This window comes from Phyllostomus hastatus, unplaced genomic scaffold, assembly GCF_019186645.2.
Source record: "Phyllostomus hastatus isolate PE091 unplaced genomic scaffold, TTU_PhHast_1.1 phas_scaffold_28, whole genome shotgun sequence".
Lineage (NCBI taxonomy): Eukaryota > Metazoa > Chordata > Mammalia > Chiroptera > Phyllostomidae > Phyllostomus > Phyllostomus hastatus.
The window spans coordinates 12178683-12198955 of NW_025334022.1; the positions used below are offsets into that span (position 1 = coordinate 12178683).

Consider the following 20273-nt stretch of genomic DNA (forward strand, 5'->3'; position numbering starts at 1 on the left):
CGCCCCCGGCCTGGGTCCCGGCCCCGCCTTCTCCCGGTCGGAACTACAGTGGGCTGCGAGGGGGCGTCAGCCCATTCGTGCCATATCCCTCCGCCCCTCTTCCCGACACCCTCGCTGCCAGCAGTTTGTGTCGCATCCTGCGCAACCCCTACCCAACACCTGCCTGTTTTGGTGCAGCGGTCCGCGGGAGAGGTTGGTGGTGAGGTGGGACGCCTCTTTGCAGTTCGGAGCGCACGGAGAGAGGTGGAAAGCTAACTGAGGAGCTCCTAGAGGAGGGGAGATGACCACCCGGCCGTGAGCCTGTAAAGGCAAGTGGGGGTATGGTGGGGGCCGAGGGTGGTGCCCCACCCCGCACCAGCTTATAGCCCTCGCCCAGGCTGTGGCAGCCTGGCAAGGAGGAGGCGACCCGGCCGGTCGGAGCTGGTTTGTTAGAGAGGTGCGCAGCGCTGGGGGAGCCTGGCGAGGAGGCGGCGGCGACTGGCGGGGGCCGGGTCCAGGGCGCTGGTGTGGCCAGAGAGACTCCCAGTGGTCCTGTGGAAGCGAATCACGCAGGCTGCTCCCCAGCCATCTTTCCCGGCGCCCGCATCCTGCCTTCGATGGTGTCTGTACTGGGAGAGGGCTGTGGGGGAGGGAGGCTGCTGCGGGAGAAATGGCGGAGCGGGAGCTGGGCTGGAGGGGGCATGCCGGGGGAGGGGTGTTGGGCTACTCTGGCCTCAGATTTCTGGAAAGGGCGCTTGGCCTGTTGGGCCCCGCGTCCTGGGTGCTCTCTTTCAACAGGCACCTCGTTGATGCCCAAATCTCCTGTCTGCGCAGTAGGTCTGGCGATTTCAGGCGGCAGGATGCATCTGTAAGAGGAGCGGCTTGAGAAAAAGTTGAGCAAGAAAATAGCGTGGATTTCTGGAGGTGTGTGGGGTTGGGGGTTGGTGGGCAGCAACCATTGACTGGAGACCCCAATAGGGGGGTGACTGAGACCATAACATGTCAAGCATCCAGGAATCTTAAAATTTCCCTGTGTACCAGCTTCTAGGCAATTTCCTTGCTTTCTTGCCTTATTTCCAACCAAAATTGGGGGCAGGAAAAGATGGGTTCAGAGGCAAGGGTGAAACAGATTCATAATTACAAGCACCGCTGCACAACCTGTTTTCTAGAATATGTGGGCGCCCATCCCCCAAGTTATTCTGCAGAAGGCGAAGGGATGAGGTGCACCTAGTGGTGAATACTCAGAATTAGAGAAGGGAGTAATGGGAAGATTATTACGTCAAGAAAAGATATGATTATCTGGAATCCTGACACAGAAGGCCTTAATTAAATGAGAATATTCAACCAAGAAGACTCTGGACTCCCATCATTGGTGTTGGTCTGTCCACTAAGTGGTCAGTTTGCTATAATGGTCTCCTGATTGTTTTATCTTTTTGTGTGTCTGTAGGCTTACTTTAAGGCTGGTAACTTTCTGCAAGGAAGGAGAGGAGAACGAAACGGGATCAATTTTCTGCAGGTTGGTGCAAAGAGGGACAATGCAGGGGACAGTTACAGAGTAAGATCATAGCAAGTCTTTGTGATCTGCCTCTCCTGCTCTGCCACATTTGCACATTGCACCAGCCTCCCTTATCCATTTCTTGCAGGAGGTATTAGAAATATTTGTGTAGGTGTGAATTGGGCTGTAAATGGGAGCAAACCTGAGGTCAGAAACCAGGAGACAGGAAACATTAGAAAAATTTGACCCTTAAAAAGAAAGATGTTTGCATCAAAGGTCAGGCCATCTGCCTGCCTGTCAACTAAGTACTCAGAATCCATTTTCTCTTGTATGTTAACTTGTCCATAGGACAGCCTGCTGTCTGCTGTAGGGCTTAATACAACTGGAACAAAGCAAGGAGGGCGATATTGCACCACGTCAGAGCAGGTTGGTATGGGAGTGGGCACAAACTAGGGTGGAATAATGGAGACTAACAGGTCCAAGAGTGATTAGGGTCTAATCTGGGGGCTCCTTAGCCCTACTGCCAACATACTTTCCCACCAATCTTATACCTATTTTGTGGTAGACCAAGTGTGTAGCAGCTCTGGGTAAATAAAGGTGACATACTTTCTAACAGCCCTACAGTCCTACCAAGAATTCAAGTTCCAGTCTCTGTGTGGGTATCTGTTTGGAGTGACACAATTGGAAGAGACTTAAAGCGCCCCATACTGCTCTCTCTCCTTAGATCCACCTCTAGTGGCAGCTCTGGTGGTGTTGCAGTTGCTGTTAATCACCACCCTCAACAGATCAACACCCACCTGGGAACCATCCATCCTCCTCCAGCCTCTTCTGAATTCTGCCTGTAATATTGGCTGAGGCTGGTCTTGGGACAGAGGCTAATTAACTGCTGGACTGGTGATTGACTATTTTCCAACTGTATTGTCTGAATCATTGAAAGATCGGAGTGTGAAGATACAAAACTGTGACACTTCAGTGGTAGAGGCTGGGACTGTGTTACTGGTGTTTAACTGTGTCTTTTCTGTAACTGGTACTATGACTGGGGCTGAGATTGAACCTGGTGCCCAGGCCAAACCTGGAAAGAAGGCTGGAGAAGAGGCTGGAGGTGGGGCTGAGAGAGAGAATGACATTCCGATGGTGGTTAGACCCAAAGTTAGGGCCCAGGCCCAGGCTGTGCCTGGGGCAAGACCCAAAACCGAGTCAAAAGCTATGAATGGGACAAGGCCCAGAACTGAGGCCCAGGCAATGGCTGGGGCAAGACCCAAAACTGATTTCCAAGTAATGGCTGGGGCAAGGCCCAGAACTGAGGCCCAGGCAATGGCTGGGGCAAGGCCCAAAACTGAGTTCCAGGCAATGGCTAGGGCAAGGCCTAAATCCGAGGCCAGGGCAATAGGTGGGGCATGCCCTAAAACTGAGGCCAAGGCAATCCCTGGGGCAAGGCCCAAAGATGAAGCCCAGGCTTCGGCACAGGCTGAGCTCGGGGCCGAGGCAATGTCCCAAACAGAGGGTATGCCCCAGACCAGTGCAGCAGCCTGGCCACTGGTCAGTACTGAATCTGAATCAGTTGATAAACCTGTGGCCATGTCTGTAGATAGAGAACTGGTAAATGTGGATGTTGAGACCTTTCCTGGCTCCCAGGTTCAGTCAGGAATTCAATCCTGGTTCGGATCAGGGGATGAAACTAATACAGGCTCTTGGTGTTATCCCAGGCTCAGGGCCAGAGAGGAAGCCTCTAACGAATCTGGATTCTGGTCAGCAGATGAGACCTCTACTATTTCTTCTCTCTGGGTTGGAGAAGAGGCCAGTGTCAGATCATGGCCCAGGGAAGAGGCCAATACCAGGTCCAGGCACAGGGCTAAACATCAGCCTAACTTCCGGTCCAGGCCTGGATCCAAGCAAGATCCCTATATTGATTCCTGGTCAGGGTCTGAGGAGGAGTCTAGCAACCCATTCTGCTTGTGGCCTGGAGAAGATACCAATAACTTGTTCAGACCCAGAGTCAGGGATGAGACAAATACTAGGTCCAAACTCAGGACAAAGAGAGAGGATTTTTTTGAGTCTGAGTCTGAAGATGAATACTATAAGGAGTCCTGGTTTTTGCCTGGAGAAGAGACCAATAGTAGATTCAGGCCAAGAGATCAGGAAGAGCCTAATACTGACTTGAAGCCCAGGGCCCAGAAAGATGTTAATAACAGCGATAGGGTCAAACCGGACCCCAGGTTTGAGGAGGACATCATCATTGGGTCCTGGTTCTGGGCAGAGAAAGAGGCTGGTGTGGAGGCTGGGGCTTCAGCCATCTGTGAATCCACCCCAGGGGCTGAGGAGGGGGCCATTGGTGGATCCTTGTTCTGGACTGAGGAACCTGAGTCCAATTTGGGGGCTGTAGCCAGAGAAGAGACCAGGCAGGAGTCTGAAGAAGAAGCCATATTTGGGTCTTGGTTCTGGGACAGGGATGAGGCCTGCTTTGACCTAAATCCCAATCCTGTGTACAGGGCTAGTTCCAGGTTCAGAGATTCAGCTGAGGAGGAAATTAAGGCATCATCCAGGCCCAAAACCTGGGAAGAGGTCACTGTTGAATTCAAACCTGGTCCTTGTCATAGGATTGGCTTCCCATCCCCAAGCTCCTTTAGAATTCCTGAAGAAGCATCCTCTGCATTTGCTGAAATGTTTGAGGGAAAGCCCCAGAATGCGGAACTTACATCAGAAGGTGAAGATGAGGCCAATCAGCCTGAACCTCAATTCACATTTCAGTATGAACCATCCTACCGGTCAGTCAGGGAAATTCGGGATCATCTTAGGACCAGGGACAGTGCACAGCCTGAGAGTTGGTCCTGCAGCTGTATACAGTGTGAGCTTAAAATCAGCTCTGGAGAGTTTGAGGAACTCCTTCTGTTAATGGAAAAAGTTCGAGATCCTTTTATTCAGGAAATATTTAAAATTGCAATGGGTATGAGAAGTGCTTCTCAATTTACCCGAGATTTCATTCGGGATTCAGGTGTTGTCTCACTTATTGAAACCTTGCTCAATTATCCCTCTTCCCGAGTTCGGACAAGGTTTTTGGAAAATATGATTCTCATGGCTCCACCTTATCCAAATCTAAACATGATTGAGACATTCATATGTCAAGTGTGTGAGGAAACCCTTGCACAAAGTGTGGATTCCCCTGAGCAGCTGCTTGGATTAAGGCTACTGAGGCACCTCACTATGACTACTGACTATCACACACTGGTTGCTAATTTTATGTCTGGGTTTCTCACCCTATTAGTGACAGGAGATGCAACAACAAAGTTTTGCATTCTGAAAGTACTGTTGAACTTGTCTGAAAATCCTATGGTGGCAAAGAAGCTATTCAGTGCTAAAGCTCTATCAGTATTTGTGGGTCTTTTTAACTTGGAAGAGTCACACGATAATATTCAAATTGTTATTAAAATGTTTCAAAATATCAGTAATATTATAAGTAATGGAACAATGGCCTCAATTGATGATGAGTTCAGTCTTGAGCCGCTTATTTCTGCATTCCATGAATTTGAGAGCTTGGCTAAGGAACTACAAACCCAAATAGACAACCAAAACGATCCTGAGGGGGGGCAACCAAACTAATATGTTTGACCTGTCTGTGATCAGCCTTATGTTCCCCTAAAGCCCTGAGTAGTGCTTTGGTTTTCAGTTTGATTGTATGTTGTAACTTATATTTTTATGCTGATGTTAACTTTGTCCAATTCTTGGCTTGAGCTGGTCATTTTGTGGATGCCAAATGAATATTAGAGCTGAACACATTTGTTCATATTTGTCTTGCTGTCCAGATTGCAGTATTTTTCAGTATTGAGCGTCCAATGAACTGAGTCACCTATGTAAACTACACTGCTATTTGTTGTTTAAACATGTGGTTCTGTATTTGAGTGTATTTTCAATAAAGTTCTGTGTGACAATTGGCAGAAGTGACCCTTCAGTTTAAAATCCAGGTGCAGATTCATTATGCACACTTAACCAACATAGATAATTAGAAGTATGGTAAGCATACCCTCATTGGAAAATTCCATTCCTGGAGCTTAAAGAGATTACTGAAGGTTGTGGTACTTGAAAAATGTTTTAGAGAAGAGGGACCCACTTAAATTGGTCACTGAAGGGTAGGATAAGACAAACCATTAGGCCATTCTTGTAAGTGAGCAGCAGTAGTGTGAAAAAAAGTGTGTAATTGGAAAATCTGTTTTAGTATCCTGGATGTATCCTGTCTCCCTGGAGTAGGTGAAACAAGTTTATTGAGGGATGTGGTTAGAATGAGGGCAGTTTGGAGAACTAAATCAGCCAAATCTGCAAATTTTACAACTCGAAGGACAGGTGTTGCTTCAGTGCCACCAAAAGAATGAAATAATAGGGTAGCATAACAATTAAATGGAGTCAGAAATAAGATTTTTTTTGTGATCCTAGTCCAAGGCAAGTATTAAAGAAATAGTATGCATCTATTAAAAATGACCTATTGGCATGAGATGACACATGCTTTTATGTCTGGTAAAGTAGAGAAGAACATTATGGAAAAATAGAGGACTGGCTGGTGTGGCCCATGGACTGAGTGCCAGCCTGTGAACCATAGGGTCACATGTTCTATTCCCAGTTGTGGGCCAGGTCCCCAGTAAGGGGGAGCACTGAGAGGCAACCACACATTGATGTTTCTCTCCCTCTCTCCCTTCCCTTTTCTCTAAAAATAAATCTTTTTTAAAAAAGAAAAATTGGTACCATTTTAAAATTTGTGAGTAAAAAACTTCTATGAAATTATAAAATGACTTTTTAAGAAATTTCATATATTACATAGTCTGGAATAAAAACTACAATGCAAAAAAACATTTCAGAGACATCAGGGAAACAAGACAGGGATTTTTAAAATAAAATATTTTTTCTTTTTTTAAAAGATTTTATTTATTTACTTTTAGAGAGGGAATGGAGGGAGACAGAGAGAGAGAGAGAGAGGCATCAATGTGCAGTTGCTTGGGTCATGGCCTGCAACCCAGGCATGTACCCTGACTGGGAATCGAACCTGTGACACCTTGGTTCGCAGCCCGTGCTCAATCCACTGAGCTACGCCAGCCAGGGCCAAAATAAAATATTTTTCTAATGCCTTAAGTTACAGGTAGACATGTTGGAAAAGATAGTTATATAAATGAATAAACTATATGTGTTACAAGAAATTTTTAGAGATAAAATCACTTAGAGTAAGTTGGAAAGAAAAGTGGGCCCCAGTGAGATTTAAGAAAAACTAGCTTTTTAATTGAAATGCTTTAAAGAAAAATAAGTTATCAAGGTTGCTAAGTTTATATTAGTCTCTTGACAGTACAAAGATTGCAACATTTTTAAAAAGATTTTATTTTTTAAGGACGAAAAGGGAGGGAGAAGCCCTGGCTGGCGTAGCTCAGTGGATTGAGCGCAGGCTGCGAACCAAAGTGTCTCAGGTTCGATTCCCAGTCAGGGTACATGCCTGGGTTGCAGGCCATGACCCCCAGCAACCACACATTGATGTTTCTCTCTTTAAAAAAAAAAAAAAAAAGGAGGGAGAAAGGGAAAGAAACAATGTGTGACTGCCACTAGCGTGCCCCCTACTGGGGACCTGGCACCTAACTCAGGCCTGTACCCTAGACTGGGAATCGAACTAGCAACCCATTACTTGGCAGTCTGGCACTCAATCCACTGAGCCACGCCAGTCAGGGAGAGTTGCAACTTTTTACATGGCTTACATTCAAAAGAGCATTTCCTTTTGGAGTAACAACAAAGTTCTGGAAATAGATTGCCGTGATGGTTGCACAATATTGTGAATATACTTAATGCCACTGAGTTATTCACTAAAAAATGATTTTATGTAATGTGTATTTTCCAAAATAATAACTGAAAATAAGTTATACCATACCTTCAGATAGAAATTGCAGAAGTCGGGGACACAATTGGTTTGGACAGGGAGTCCAGACTTGTGAGAAATATGCTTTATTATGTTTTAGTTATGGTAGAAATGTTTCTGTTTTGTCTGAGGATGATGTTAATTTTTGAAAAAATTAAATTGTGACTTAGAAATGAACACATGAAAGATTTCTCAACACAATGAAGAACTTCTAAGAGTATGTAAATGAGATGTGTGTATACAATATAATAAAACAGTATGTTAAATTTCATACATGCATAGAAAATGTTAGGATAACATTGCTGGGTTAAATACAAAACGATAGTATCTTAAGGGCAATAAATTATAGCCATTGATGTTATCTGTTTCACTGGATGGAAATCAATTTCATATCTATTGCACAAAATATAGGTTAACATCAGCCTCTCAGATTGGAAAACTTGCTCAATCAAAAGAAAGAGAAGCCTAGCCCTGCACTGAAATAATATCCAGTGACCTATGTTGCCTTTACTCAAGTTTTGAGTAATTTTTCTGACAGTGCAACATGCTTTTTTCTCATTATAATATGCAAGGTTTATGGCAGCAATTTTCAACCCTTTTCATCTCATGGCACACATAAACTAATTACTAAAATTCTGCAGCACACCAAAAATATCTTTTTTGCTGATCTGACAAAAAATAGGTATAATTTTGATTCATTCGCACCAGACAGCTATTGAGTTGGCTGTTGTCATTTTTTATTTGACAATCTAGGAAAATAGTCGGTGCCCCTGACTAAATAAGCAGGTATTGTATGCTTTAAAAATTCTTGTGGCACGCCAGTTGAAAATCGCTGGTTTATGGAAATAGGGCAAAGTGGCAATTTTGCCTCCCTTCTAAAACCAACCACAGTGTTAAGAGGAATCACGCTGATGGTGGAAACTGAAATTTGAATGTTTATTTTGCCTAGCAATATTTTTCAGGACACATCCTGTGTGTATGTTTAACATGTCACTCTGAGTTTTAGACAGAATGTGCAATGTCACTTCGTCTCCAAACTCCTGGTTCAGTGTTCCCTGTCAGCCCTGGGCTCCCACAGAACAAGGCCCAGGCCTTGGGCTGGAAGCTTTGGCTACAAATCCAGCCTTCCTTCAGCTCCCTATCTTCACCTTGGTCTGGAGCCGCAGGTTCTGCTAGCAAGCAACTCAACCCCAGAGGCAGAAAATTCTGCTCTTTGGTGCTTCAGGAATGTGGCCAACGAGCTGACTGCATGGTCCTGTGCAGGCAGACAGTGGGTCATGTGACCATGCTCACCCTTGAGCTGGCCCAGAGGTGTATCCCATGGAAAAGGGACAAAAGTCCCTGGCTGGCGTAGCTCAGTGGATTGAGCGCGGGCTGTGAATCAAAGCATTGCAGGTTCGATTCCCAGTCATGGCACATGCCTGGGTTGCAGGCCATGGCTCCCAGCAACCACATATTGATTTTTTTTTTCTCTCTCTTTCTCCCTCCCTTCCCTCTCTAAAAATAAATGGATAGCATCCTAAAAAATTCTTTTAAAAAGTTAAAAAAAAGAAAAGGGACAAAAAGAGACAAAGAGATGGGGAAGTACATGCACACCTGATGATTGACAGACTGCTGAGGAATGAATGGTAGGATGTTAGGGTGGGTGGGTGGCTGTCTCCCTGTGCTACACTAGCCTGAAAACTAGTCTCAGGTGACCAGAATTATAGCATTTATTGGTAGAGGAAACAATACTGCAGGCAATCACAAGCATCTTAGCTGGGTCTATCTTTTGTCCAAGAGCTCAAGAAGCAGAAAGTCATCCTGTGGGAGGCACACATGGAGAGAAATGGTGGTTGCTGGTGGAGGAGATGGGTAAGGAGGAGGTGGGTGTGAGGCTCAGAAGTGGCTTCTGCAGATGGTGGTTGAGACTGGATCCTGGTACAGGAGGTGCCTGGGACCTTCCTGCTCTCCCTGCTTCCTGAACACCTGTCCCTTTTCCCCATGCTCCCTGCTTAATGCTGTGTGATTCTGTGTTTCTTTTTGTGGGTGGGGGAAGTGGACACATGGAGGGAGTTGGCATCGGGGATCCCAGAGAAAGGAAATTGTGAAGTGATAATTCATGAACACACAATTTGTATAATCTATTGATGCTGGCTCTGGAAAAGTGGGTGTTAGGATAGGAACTCTGTCCTCCCACCTATTTGCTACTTACTCTATTTTCTGTGTGTATTTTCCAGAGGATGGGAATTACTGAGACCAGCTCAAAATTGGGAGGGGGTGGGAGAGAAGGAGTGGGGAAACATGTAACTAATGTTCCAAGGCTCCAGGTGCCTGGAGATGCAAGAGAAGAATGAATCCCAATTTGAGCAGCTCTAGGGAAGGGGGTTGGGAGACAGACTCAAGAGGAGAGAACCTAGGTACTTTTGGCCCCTGACAGAGGATTTGTCATTGGGATAATGCCAAGCTTCTCAACACCCTAGAGAATCTCTGGATCTCAGCCCCAGGCAGCAGGTCCATCCCATCTAGGAATACAAAAGTTGCTGCTTCATCTGAGATTCCCTCCATTTACAGTCCTGGGCCTCAGAGTAGGATCTTCCTGGGAAACATCTGCAGAAACTGCTTAGTGGATGGTCCCATGGGTTCCCCTCTGCAGACACTTTGATGTCTTCCATCTGTTCTGCTCTCTATCCACTTCTTAGGACTTGTTCCTTTGGTCTCACTCATCCCAGGTAGCATCCCTTTGTCACAGGTGGGCACAGGTAACCAGGTTCTTGGTGACTGCAGACAAAGAACCAAACACAGAGAGTTTATAAGAGAAAGAGAGAGAGCAGATTTATTAAGTGATAGTACACTCCACAGAACATGGGAGCAGGCCAACTCCAAGCAGAGATTGCCCTCTGGTGCTGGAGGAATTCTATTCATATAGGGCAGATATTTCCTGGCTAGTTTAGGCAAGCTTTTATTGCACATGTACAAGTAGTTATATTACTTTAAAGCTACTGTGCATGTGACCTCCCATGATTTTCCTTGATTGGCCACCTGAGAAGGGGGGTCACACAATGTTAATTTATTATAATGCTATTATAGTGAATCAGGGGTCATGTAGCATCTTCTGCTCAAGTGTATTCATGATTCACCGTGATTCACCATGATTCAGTGCTTTTCCAGAAAGCAGGAACAACCAGTCTTAGAACAAGGTCTCTGTCCTGTATTGATGTCCTTTATCTTAGCCCTGGGACATCTCCAGAGTTTCCTCCTTCCTGATTATCTTTTGCCTCACCTTGATAAGTTTGTGTCCTCTTTCTAACAGAATATTCCCAAGCCTGAGGGGCTCATGGGAACTGCTGATGTTCCAAGACTGGATACTGTGGCAGTTTAGGAAAGTGTCAGTAGGAAGCAGTTAATTTCCCTAAGCCTACTCATAGCCTTATATGTATTGTCAGTATACAGTTGAAATTTATGCTGTAATACCCTTTTGTTTACATTTAAAAGCTAGGATTGAACAGTGGACATGTGAGGTAAAATTACAGAGATTTGAGGCCTAGTACTACCTCCTCTCTTACAGTGCCTCCTTTATTATCCTCTTTCCTCCACTCTCCAGCAATATGGTAACATAAGTATTGGGGCCAATTTTCAGATTATGGTCTTTTTGCTTAAATCCTTGTCTCTGGCCTGTGTCTGTGTTTTTAGAGTTTGACAAAAGAGAGTATCTCAAACATGGTGTGGTGTAGAAAGAATATATCTAAACTTTGTCTCTGGTTTCTGGCACAGACCTTCAAAAAAACCTTTGGAATTATTTAGTGATAGGAGTATCTCTGTAATGCTAATGAACTGACTTATGGTGGGCCCTGAAATAGCTTCATGATGTGGGCTGGTCACTAGAAGGACCAATCATAATAGGATTTGGAACTTTAGGCCACAGAGGGAAGGAGGGCTGGATTTTTGGTAAAATTAGGTGGCCAATGATTTAATCATGCATATGTAAGGAATCCCCAATGAAAACTCAGGGCTTTGTGGAGCTTCCTAGTTTGGTAAAGACACTGATATCCATTCAACTGGTTTTCCTTGTACTCTCATATTCTATTTTAATTTTCCTAGTTTCACTTCACTCTTTTTCCAATAACACTGTACTCTTGGGCATGTGCTTACTATTCCTGTAATTCAGATCATATATTTCTTGCCATATTATTGTTGTTCCAGTCTTATTGTAAATAATTATTGTTCCGTATAACTTCATATACTGTATCGCAATCCTCCTTGATCTTAGCCCATTTCACTATCTCCCTGAGCTTTATTACTGTTGTGGTGAACTCTATTTTATCATACACTATACCTGCTTTCTGTTCTTTACTTTCACTATATCTCATCATCTAACCTCACACAAGCACTCTGTCTTCTGGATTCAGCTCACAATCCTCCCCTCTAACAAGAATCTAATCTCTCTTTCACCTTTCATAAAAAGTGGCTAATTGGGTGAAATATCATGGGTAACACTATACTTATCCAAAGGATCTCTTATCTGTTCTCTACTTGTTGGTACTTTAAATCCCATTGAATACTCTCCTGCTCTATTAATCCATTTTTGCCCCCCCCCCAACTGATCACATACAAGAGTAGGTGGGAGCTGTGAACACCAATATACCTGCTGGAAGAGAGAATCTACCAACAAAGGAACCACCAACAGGTAAATACCCAAATACAATAAGAAATCCCACACAAAAAGAAGAAAAGAGCAACCCTAGAGCATCTAGACAAGGAGATCAAAGAGACCACACCACTGAATCCCATAGAACTCCTACCATGGAAGCTCACCCTACAAAGACAGCTAGCAAAGCAAAATATCAGGAACCACAAAAACAAAAAGAGTCACCTAAAATAGGGAGACAAAAAACGAACCTGCAATCAAAAGGAGTGGAAGACTCCCCACTAAAAGAGCTAAATGAAATGGAGGTACACAAACTATCAGATATAGAATTGAAAATAATGCTTATAAGGATGCTCAAGGAACTCACAGACAAGGAACTGAGTGAAAAAGGAAATAGAAACTATAAACAAAACCAGGAAGAAGTGAAAAATACAACTTCTGAAATAAAAATCACACTAGAAGGAATTACAAGTAGGCTGGAGGAAGCAAAGGATCGAATTAGTGATCTGGAAGACAAGGTGGAAAGAAACACCCAGGTAAAGCAGCTACACACACACACACACACACACACACACACACACACACAACCACTAAAAAAATATAAAGATAGCTTAAGTAAACTCCAAGTACCAGAAGGAGAAGAAAGGGAAAAAGGGATAGAAGCCCTGTTTGAAAATATAATGACAGAAAACTCTGAACCTGGAGAGGGAAAAACCATGCAAGTTCAGGAAGCACAGAGAGTCCCAATAAAGATAAACATAAAGCGGCCTACTCCAAGACACATCAAAATTAAAATGCCAAGTTTAAAGGACAAAGAGAGAATCTTAAAAAGGAACAAGGAATAAACAAGAAGTAACCTACAAAGAGTCTCTAATAAGGCTAGCAGCTGATTTCTCAATGGAAACACTCCAGTCCAGGAAAGAATGGTTACAAATATTCCAAGTAATGAAAAACAAAGGCCTGTATGAAGACTACTATACCCAGCAAGGCTCTAAATTAAAATGGAAGGCGAAATAAGGACTTTCCCAGACAAAAGAAGGCTGAAAGAATACAACTCCACCAAATCAGCACTACAAGATATGCTAAAGGGACTACTATAAGAAGAGGAAAGGAAAGAATGAGAGAGCGAGAGGAACTCAGGTACAAAGGAAGAAAAATGAATAAATACCAATCAATAATAACCTTAAATGTTAACAGATCAAATGCTCCAAACAAAAGACACAGAGTAGCTGAATGACTGAGAAAACATGACCCACACATATGCTGCCTACAAGAGACCCACCTCAGAACAGAAGACCTACACAGACTGAAAGTGAAGAGGTGGAAAAAAATATTTCAAGCAAATGGACAGGAAAAAAAGCTGGGGTAGCAATACTCATATCAGACAAAATATACTTCATAACAAGGTCCATAAAAAGAGACCCAAAAAGACACTTCATAATACTCAAGGGAAGAATCCATCAAGAAGACATAAACATAAACATTTATGCATCCAACATAGGAGCACCCAAATATATAAGGAAAATCCTGGAGGACTTCAAGAAAGATATTGATGGCAACACAATTATAGTAGGGGGCTTTAATGCCCATCTGTCAAAAGTGGATAGATCTTCTAAACAAAATATCAACAAAGGTATTGTGGCATTGAACAATGCCCTACATCAAATGGACTTAACAGATGTATATAGAAATATTCATCCCAAAGAAGCAAAGTACACATTGTTTTCAAATGCACATGGAACATTTTCAAAGATAGATAGCATAACAGAACACAAAACATACCTCACCAAATTCAACAAAATCCAAATCATATCAAGCATTTTCTTTGACCATAAGGGACTGAAACTAGAAACCAACTTCAAGGAAAAAACTCAAAAAGACTCAAACTCATGAAGATTGAATAGCATACTATTAAACAATGAATGGGTCAAGAATGAAATCAAGGAAGAAATCAAAATGTTTCTAGAAACAAATGAAAGTGAACTCAAAACAATCCAAAATTTATGGGACATAGTGAAGACACTTCTCAGAAGGAAGTTCATAGCAATACAGGCCTAGCTAAAAAAAAAAAATAGAAACATTTCAAATAAAGAACCTAATCCTAAATCTACAATAATTGGAGGAACAACAAACAAAGTCCAGAGTGAGTAGAAGGAAAGAAAAAACAAGATCAGAGTAGAATTAAAAAACATAGAGACTAAAGCAACTATCCAGTGGATCAATAAATCCAGGAGCTGGTTCTTTGAAAAGATAAACAAAATTGACAAGCCTTTAAGCAGACTTATCAAGGCAGAAAGAAAGAGTACCCAAATAAACAAAATCAGAAATGAAAGAACAGTGATTACAACCAAGAGCAAGATACAAAGGATTGTAAGAAATTACTATGAAGAACTGTATGCCACGAACTTTGAAAAGTGGGGTGAAATGGACAAATTTCTAGTAAAATATAATCTCTGAAAACTGAATTAAGAGGAAGCAGAAAGCCTGAATAGGCCAATAACAGCTGATGAAATTGAAACAGGAATCAAAAAACTCCCGCCACACAAAAGCCCTGGACTAGATGTTTTCACGGGAGAATTTTAAAAAAACGTTTAAGGAAGAGTTAACTCCTATACTCCTCAGACTATTCCAAAAACTCCAAGAAGAAGAAGGAAGACTCCCAAACTTATTTTATGAAGCCAGCACCACCCTAATTCAAAAACCAAATAAAGATACAACAAAGAAAGAAAACTATAAGCCAATGTCACTGATGAACATGGACGCCAAAATCCTCAGTAAAATACTGGCAAACAGCATACAGGAATACACTGAAAAGATCATACATCATAATCAAGTGGGATTCATCCCAGGGATATAAGGATGGTACAACATTTGCAAATCAATAAATGTGATATATCACATAAACAAAAGGAAAAAGAAAAATCACACCATTGTATCAATAGATGCAGAAAAAGCATTTGATAAGATATAGCACCCATTTATGATAAAAAAAAAACACTCAGCAAAGTGGTAGTAGAGTGAGTATTCCTCAACATGGTATAGGCCATATACGAGAAACCTACAGCCAGGATCATACTCAACAGGCAAAATCTAAAACCTTTCCCACTAAGATCAGAAACAAGACAAAAAATGTCTGCTTTCACCACTTCTATTCAATATAGTATTGGAAGTCATATCCACAGGGATCAGACAAGAAAGAGAAATAAAAGGCATTCAAATTGGAAAGGAGGAAGGAAAATTGTCACTGTTTGCAGATTTCATTGTGTACAAAAGAATGGTGTACAAAGAAAATCCTATAGATTTCACCCAAAAAGTAGTCAACCTAATAAGTGAATTTGGGAAAACAGCAGGGTTCAAAGTCAATACTGAGAAATCAAAGACATTTTTATATACCAACAATGAAAGATCAGAATCAGAAATCAAGAAAAATCCCATCTGCTATAGCAACAACAAAAAAATAAAGTGTCTAGATATAAATCATACCAAGGAGGTGAAAGACCTGTACTCAGAAAACTACACAACACTGAAGAAAGAAATTAAGGAAAAACACAAATAAATAGAAGTATGTATCATGTTCAAGGACTGGAAGAAACAACATCATCAAAATGTCCATATTACCCAAAGCAATTTACAGATTCAAGGCAATGCCTATTAAAATACCAATGACATACTTCACAGATACACAACAAACATTTCAAAAGTTTATATGGAACTGTAACCAACCCTAAATAGATGAAGCAATTTTGAGAAAGAGGAACAAAGTAGGAAGGATCACAATACCTTATATAAAACTATATTACAAGGCCACTGTAATTGAAACAGTCTGGTCCTGGCATAAGAGGAGTCACACAGTTCAATGGAAGAGAACAGAGAGCCCAGATAGAACCAAAGACTTTTTAAAAATATATTTTATTGATTATGCTATCACAGTTGTCCCATTTACCCGCTTCAGTCCCCTCCACCCTGAACACCCTCTCCCACCCACATTTCACCCCCTTTAGTTCATGTCCATGTGTCACACTTATGAGTTCTTTAGCTTCTACATTTCCCATACTACTCTTGTCCTCCCCCTGTCTATTTTCTACCTACCATCTATGTCACTTATTCTCTGTACCTTCTCCCCCTCTCTCCTCCTCCCACTGCCCTGTTGCTAACCCTCCATGTGATCTCCATTTCTGTGGTTCTGTTCCTGTTCTAGTTGTTTGCTTAGTTTGTTTTTGTTCTTGTTTTAGATGTGGTTTTTAATAATTGTGAGTTTGCTGTCATTTTACTACACATGTTTTTTATCTTCTTTTCCTTAGATAAGTCCCTTTAACATTTCATAAAATAAGGGCTTGGTGATGATGAACTCCTTTAACTTTACCTTATCTGAGAAGCACTTTATCTGCCCTTCCATTCTAAATGAAAGCTTTGCTGGATAGAGCAATCTTGGATGTAGGTACTTGCCTTTTATGACTTGGAATACTTCTTTCCAGCCCCTTCTGTCCTGTAAGGTCTCTTTTGAGAAATCAGCTGACAGTCTGATTTCTGTAGGTTACTACAGAACTCCTTTGTAGGTTACTGTCTCCTTACCTCTTGCTTCTTCTAGGATTCTCTTCCTCATTTTTACCTTAGCTAATGTAATTATGATATGCCTTGGTGCGTTCCTCCTTGAGTCCAACTTCTTTGGGACTCTCTGAGCTTCCTGGACTTCCTGGAAGTCTATTTCCTTTGCCGGATTGGGGAAGTTCTCCTTTATTATTTGTTCAAATAGCTTTTCCACTTGTTGCCCTTCCTCTTCCCCTTCTGGTACCCCTATAATTCGGATGTTGGACTGTTTAAAGATGTCCTGGAGGTTCCTAAGCCTCTCCTCATTTTTTTGATTCTTGTTTCTTTATTCTTTCCTGTTTGGTTGTTTTTCTTCCTTCTGGTCCACTCCATTGATTTGAGTCCCAGCTTCCTTCCTATCACTATTGGTTCCCTGTGCATTTTCCTTCATTTCACTTAGCCTTCATTTTTTCATCTAATTTGTGACCAAATTCAACCAATTCTGTAAGCGTCCTGATCACCAGTGCTTTGAACTGTGCATCTGATAGGTTGGCTATCTCTTGGTCGCTTAGTTGTATTTTTTCTGGGGTTTTGATGCATTTTTGTGTTTGAGCCATTTTGTTTTGTCTTGTCGCACCTGTTATGTGTGAGGGGCGGAGCCTCAGGTGTTCACCAGAGTGGGGCAACCCAGTTGCTCAGCTGTGATGCTGTACATGGGGCAGGGGTCTGAGAGGGAACAATGGCACTTGCTCCACTCTCTGCTGGATTTCAATCCCTTCCTCCCCTTCCCCCAAGCAAACTGGGCCCTTCTGGTGCTGATTCCCATGTGGGTGAGCTTGTTTACATTCTAGGACCCTGTGGTTCTCTCCAGCGAACTCTCCTGTGAGGCTGGGAGTATCTCCTAGCACCTCAACCCCCACAGGGGTTTTCAATTGGTGTTTGAGGCTTTATTTGCCAGTGATGGGACCCGGGGTTGTGGTCTGTCTCGCTCCCCAGTTTCACCTGGTTTATCTGGGCGCGAATGTGGGACCACTGATCAGCCAGCCACCTTGCATGCCGTGCCTCACTTCACAATTGCCACCTCGCTGGGTCTGCCCATTGCCACTTGGCGCCTGGGGTCTGCCAGCTGCTGCCTGAATACCCAGGGTCCACTTGCTGCTGTCTTGCGTGCCTGGGGTGTCTTGCATACCCAGTGCCACCGCATTTTGTGCCTTGACCCCTCTCCCACCCACTGCCCTACTCCACCCTTCCTACCAGTCTGGATGAATGTGTCTATTTTAACTCCTTGGTTGTCCAATTTCCATGCAGTTCCATTTTCTGTCAGTTCTGGTTGTTATTTTGTTTCTAAATTGTTGTTGTCCTTATTTTGGTTGTTCGAGGAGGCACAGTGCATCTACCTACACCTCCATCTTGGCCAGAAGTCTAAACCAAAGTCCCTATGGTCAATTAATATTTGACAATGGGGACAGAAACATAAAATGGAGTAAAAAAAGCCTCTTCAACAAATGTTGTTGGGCGATCTAGACAGCTACATGCAAAAAAAATGAAACTCAACCATCAACTTACAACATACACAAAAGTAAAGTGAAGGTGGATAAAAGACTTAAACATAGGCACAATGCCATAAAAGTCCTAGAGGAGAATATTGTCAGGAAAATTTCAGATATTCCACACAGCAATATTTTCACTAATATGTCCCCTGGAGGAAGGGACATAAAGAAAATAATAAACAACTGGAACTTCATCAAAATAAAAAACTTCTGCATGGCTAATTAAAACGTCAGCAAAATGAATGCCCTGGTTAGCATAGCTCAGTGGATTGAGCTCAGGCTGCGAACCAGGCATCACAGGTTCGGTTCCCAGTCAGGGCACATGCCTAAGTTGCAGGCCATGGCCCCCAGCAACCGCACATTGATGTTTCTCTTCCCCCACTCTCTCTCTTTCTCTCTCCCTTCCCTCTTTAAAAATAAATAAATAAAATCTTTAAAAAAAGATCAGCAAAATGAAAAGGGAACCAACATATAGGAGACTATATTTGCCAACGATACCTTGGACAAGGGTTTGATTTCCAAAATATATAATGAACTCACACAACTCCACTCCAGGAAGACAAAGAACCCAATTCAAAAGTGGCCAAAGTACTTGAACAGACACTTCTCGAAGGAGGACATACAGAGGGTCCAGGGACATATGAAAAGATGCTCAATGTCACTAGCCATTAGAGAGATGCAAATTAAAACCACAATAAGATACCACTTCACAATGGTGAGAATGGTCATAAACAAGTCAACACACAACAAGTATTGGAGAGGTTGTGGAGAAAAGGGAACCCTCGTGCACTGTTGGTGGAAATGCAGGCTCGTGAAGCCAAAGTGGACAGCACTATGGAATTTCCTCACAGAACTAAAATGGAACTGCCTTTTGGCCCAGTAATACCACTGTTGTGATTATGCCCTAAGGCTACTAGAACACCAATTCATAAGAACCTATGCACCCCAATGTTCATAGCAGCGAAAATCACAATAGCCAAGAGCTGGAAGCAACCTAAGTGCCCAGCAGTAAATGAGTGGATCAAAAAACAATAGTACTTTTACACAATGGAATAGTACGCAGCAGAAAGGAAGAAGGAGCTCCTGCCCTTCACAACAGCATGGATGGAAGTGGAGAGAAATATGCTAAGAGAAATATGCCAGGCGGTGAAAGACAAATACCATATGGTGTCACCTATAAGTGGAACCTAATCAACAAAACAAACAAGTAAAACATAACCAGAGACATTGAAATAAAGAACAATCTGACAGGGGGGAGAGGGATAAAAGGGCATAATGGAGAGGGGGCCATCAAGGAACATGTATGAAGGACACATGAACGAAGACCAAGGGGGTGTGTTCGAAGGAGGGAGGTGGTGTTGGGTGGGGTGGAGGTGCGTGGTGGGGTAAAAATGGAGACCATTGTACTTGAATAACAAAAAATATATTAGAAAAATCAATAAAACTATAATATGAGGTATAGCACTTTTAGTGATTTCTGTGTTTTTCTAGTAAATTATCCAACCTGAGGGGGTCATCGGAATTCCTGAATGTATAACTGGTAGTCAGTATGGTTGGCCCCCTAAGACTTGTAACTGGCATCTTATCTTAAGTGGGGGCAGTATTGCTGGGGACTGTACCTTTAAATCTGTGGAGTCTAATGCTAACTCCCAGTAGTTGGTGTCAAAAATTGATGTCAGAACAATGGTGCCAGTCTTTCAGCAAGCACCCCTGGATTAATATCTGCAAAACTACATTTGATCCTATGTATCATACATAAATAAGTTAAAATGAAGAGTGCAGCCTGGCTGGTGTGGCTCAGTGGATTGAGCGCTGGCCTGTGAACCAAAATATCAGCGGTTTGATTCCTGGCAAGGGCACATGCCTGGGTTGTGGGCCAGGTCTCATTGGGGGTATGCAGGAGGCAACCACACTTTATTGTTTCTCTCCCTCTCTTTCTCCTTCCCTTCTCCTCTCTGAGAAATAAATTAAATCTTTTTTAAAAAATGAAGGATACAGAGCCCACTAGTATATTAGAGGGGGAGCAACACATGATTTTATGGCACCCTCCTGCATTTAAATGATTTTTAAAGTTATCTAAACATTTTATTTCTTATCAGATCTCCCTCAGCCTTGAATTCCTATTGGGGGTACTGTATTAATATTTTTGGAGCTTCACATTGTGGCCTGGCTGGATACCTCTCACATGCACGGGAAGCAGAGGCTTAAGCAGTT

The 20273-nt window shown here is 42.7% G+C and overlaps 1 protein-coding gene across 3 annotated transcripts; it reads left to right on the forward strand.

Annotated features, from left to right (window-relative positions):
• Nucleotides 1-321: 321 nt before the first annotated feature.
• Nucleotides 322-20273, forward strand: LOC123805138 (G-protein coupled receptor-associated sorting protein 2-like). 3 transcript variants are annotated; one of them, XR_006783269.1, is made up of 5 exons: nt 322-601; nt 814-903; nt 1427-1495; nt 1823-1900; nt 20159-20273. XR_006783269.1 is itself a non-coding variant. In XM_045817596.1 (5 exons), the coding sequence occupies exon 5, from the start codon at nt 2507-2509 to the stop codon at nt 5069-5071; it is 2565 nt and encodes an 854-aa protein (XP_045673552.1). In that variant the 5' UTR covers nt 322-601; nt 814-903; nt 1427-1495; nt 1823-1900; nt 2199-2506; the 3' UTR covers nt 5072-6034. The 3 variants fall into 3 exon arrangements, 2 of the variants coding, with proteins under 2 accessions (XP_045673552.1, XP_045673553.1); XM_045817596.1 differs by lacking the exon at nt 20159-20273 and adding an exon at nt 2199-6034; XM_045817597.1 differs by lacking the exons at nt 1823-1900; nt 20159-20273 and adding an exon at nt 2199-6034.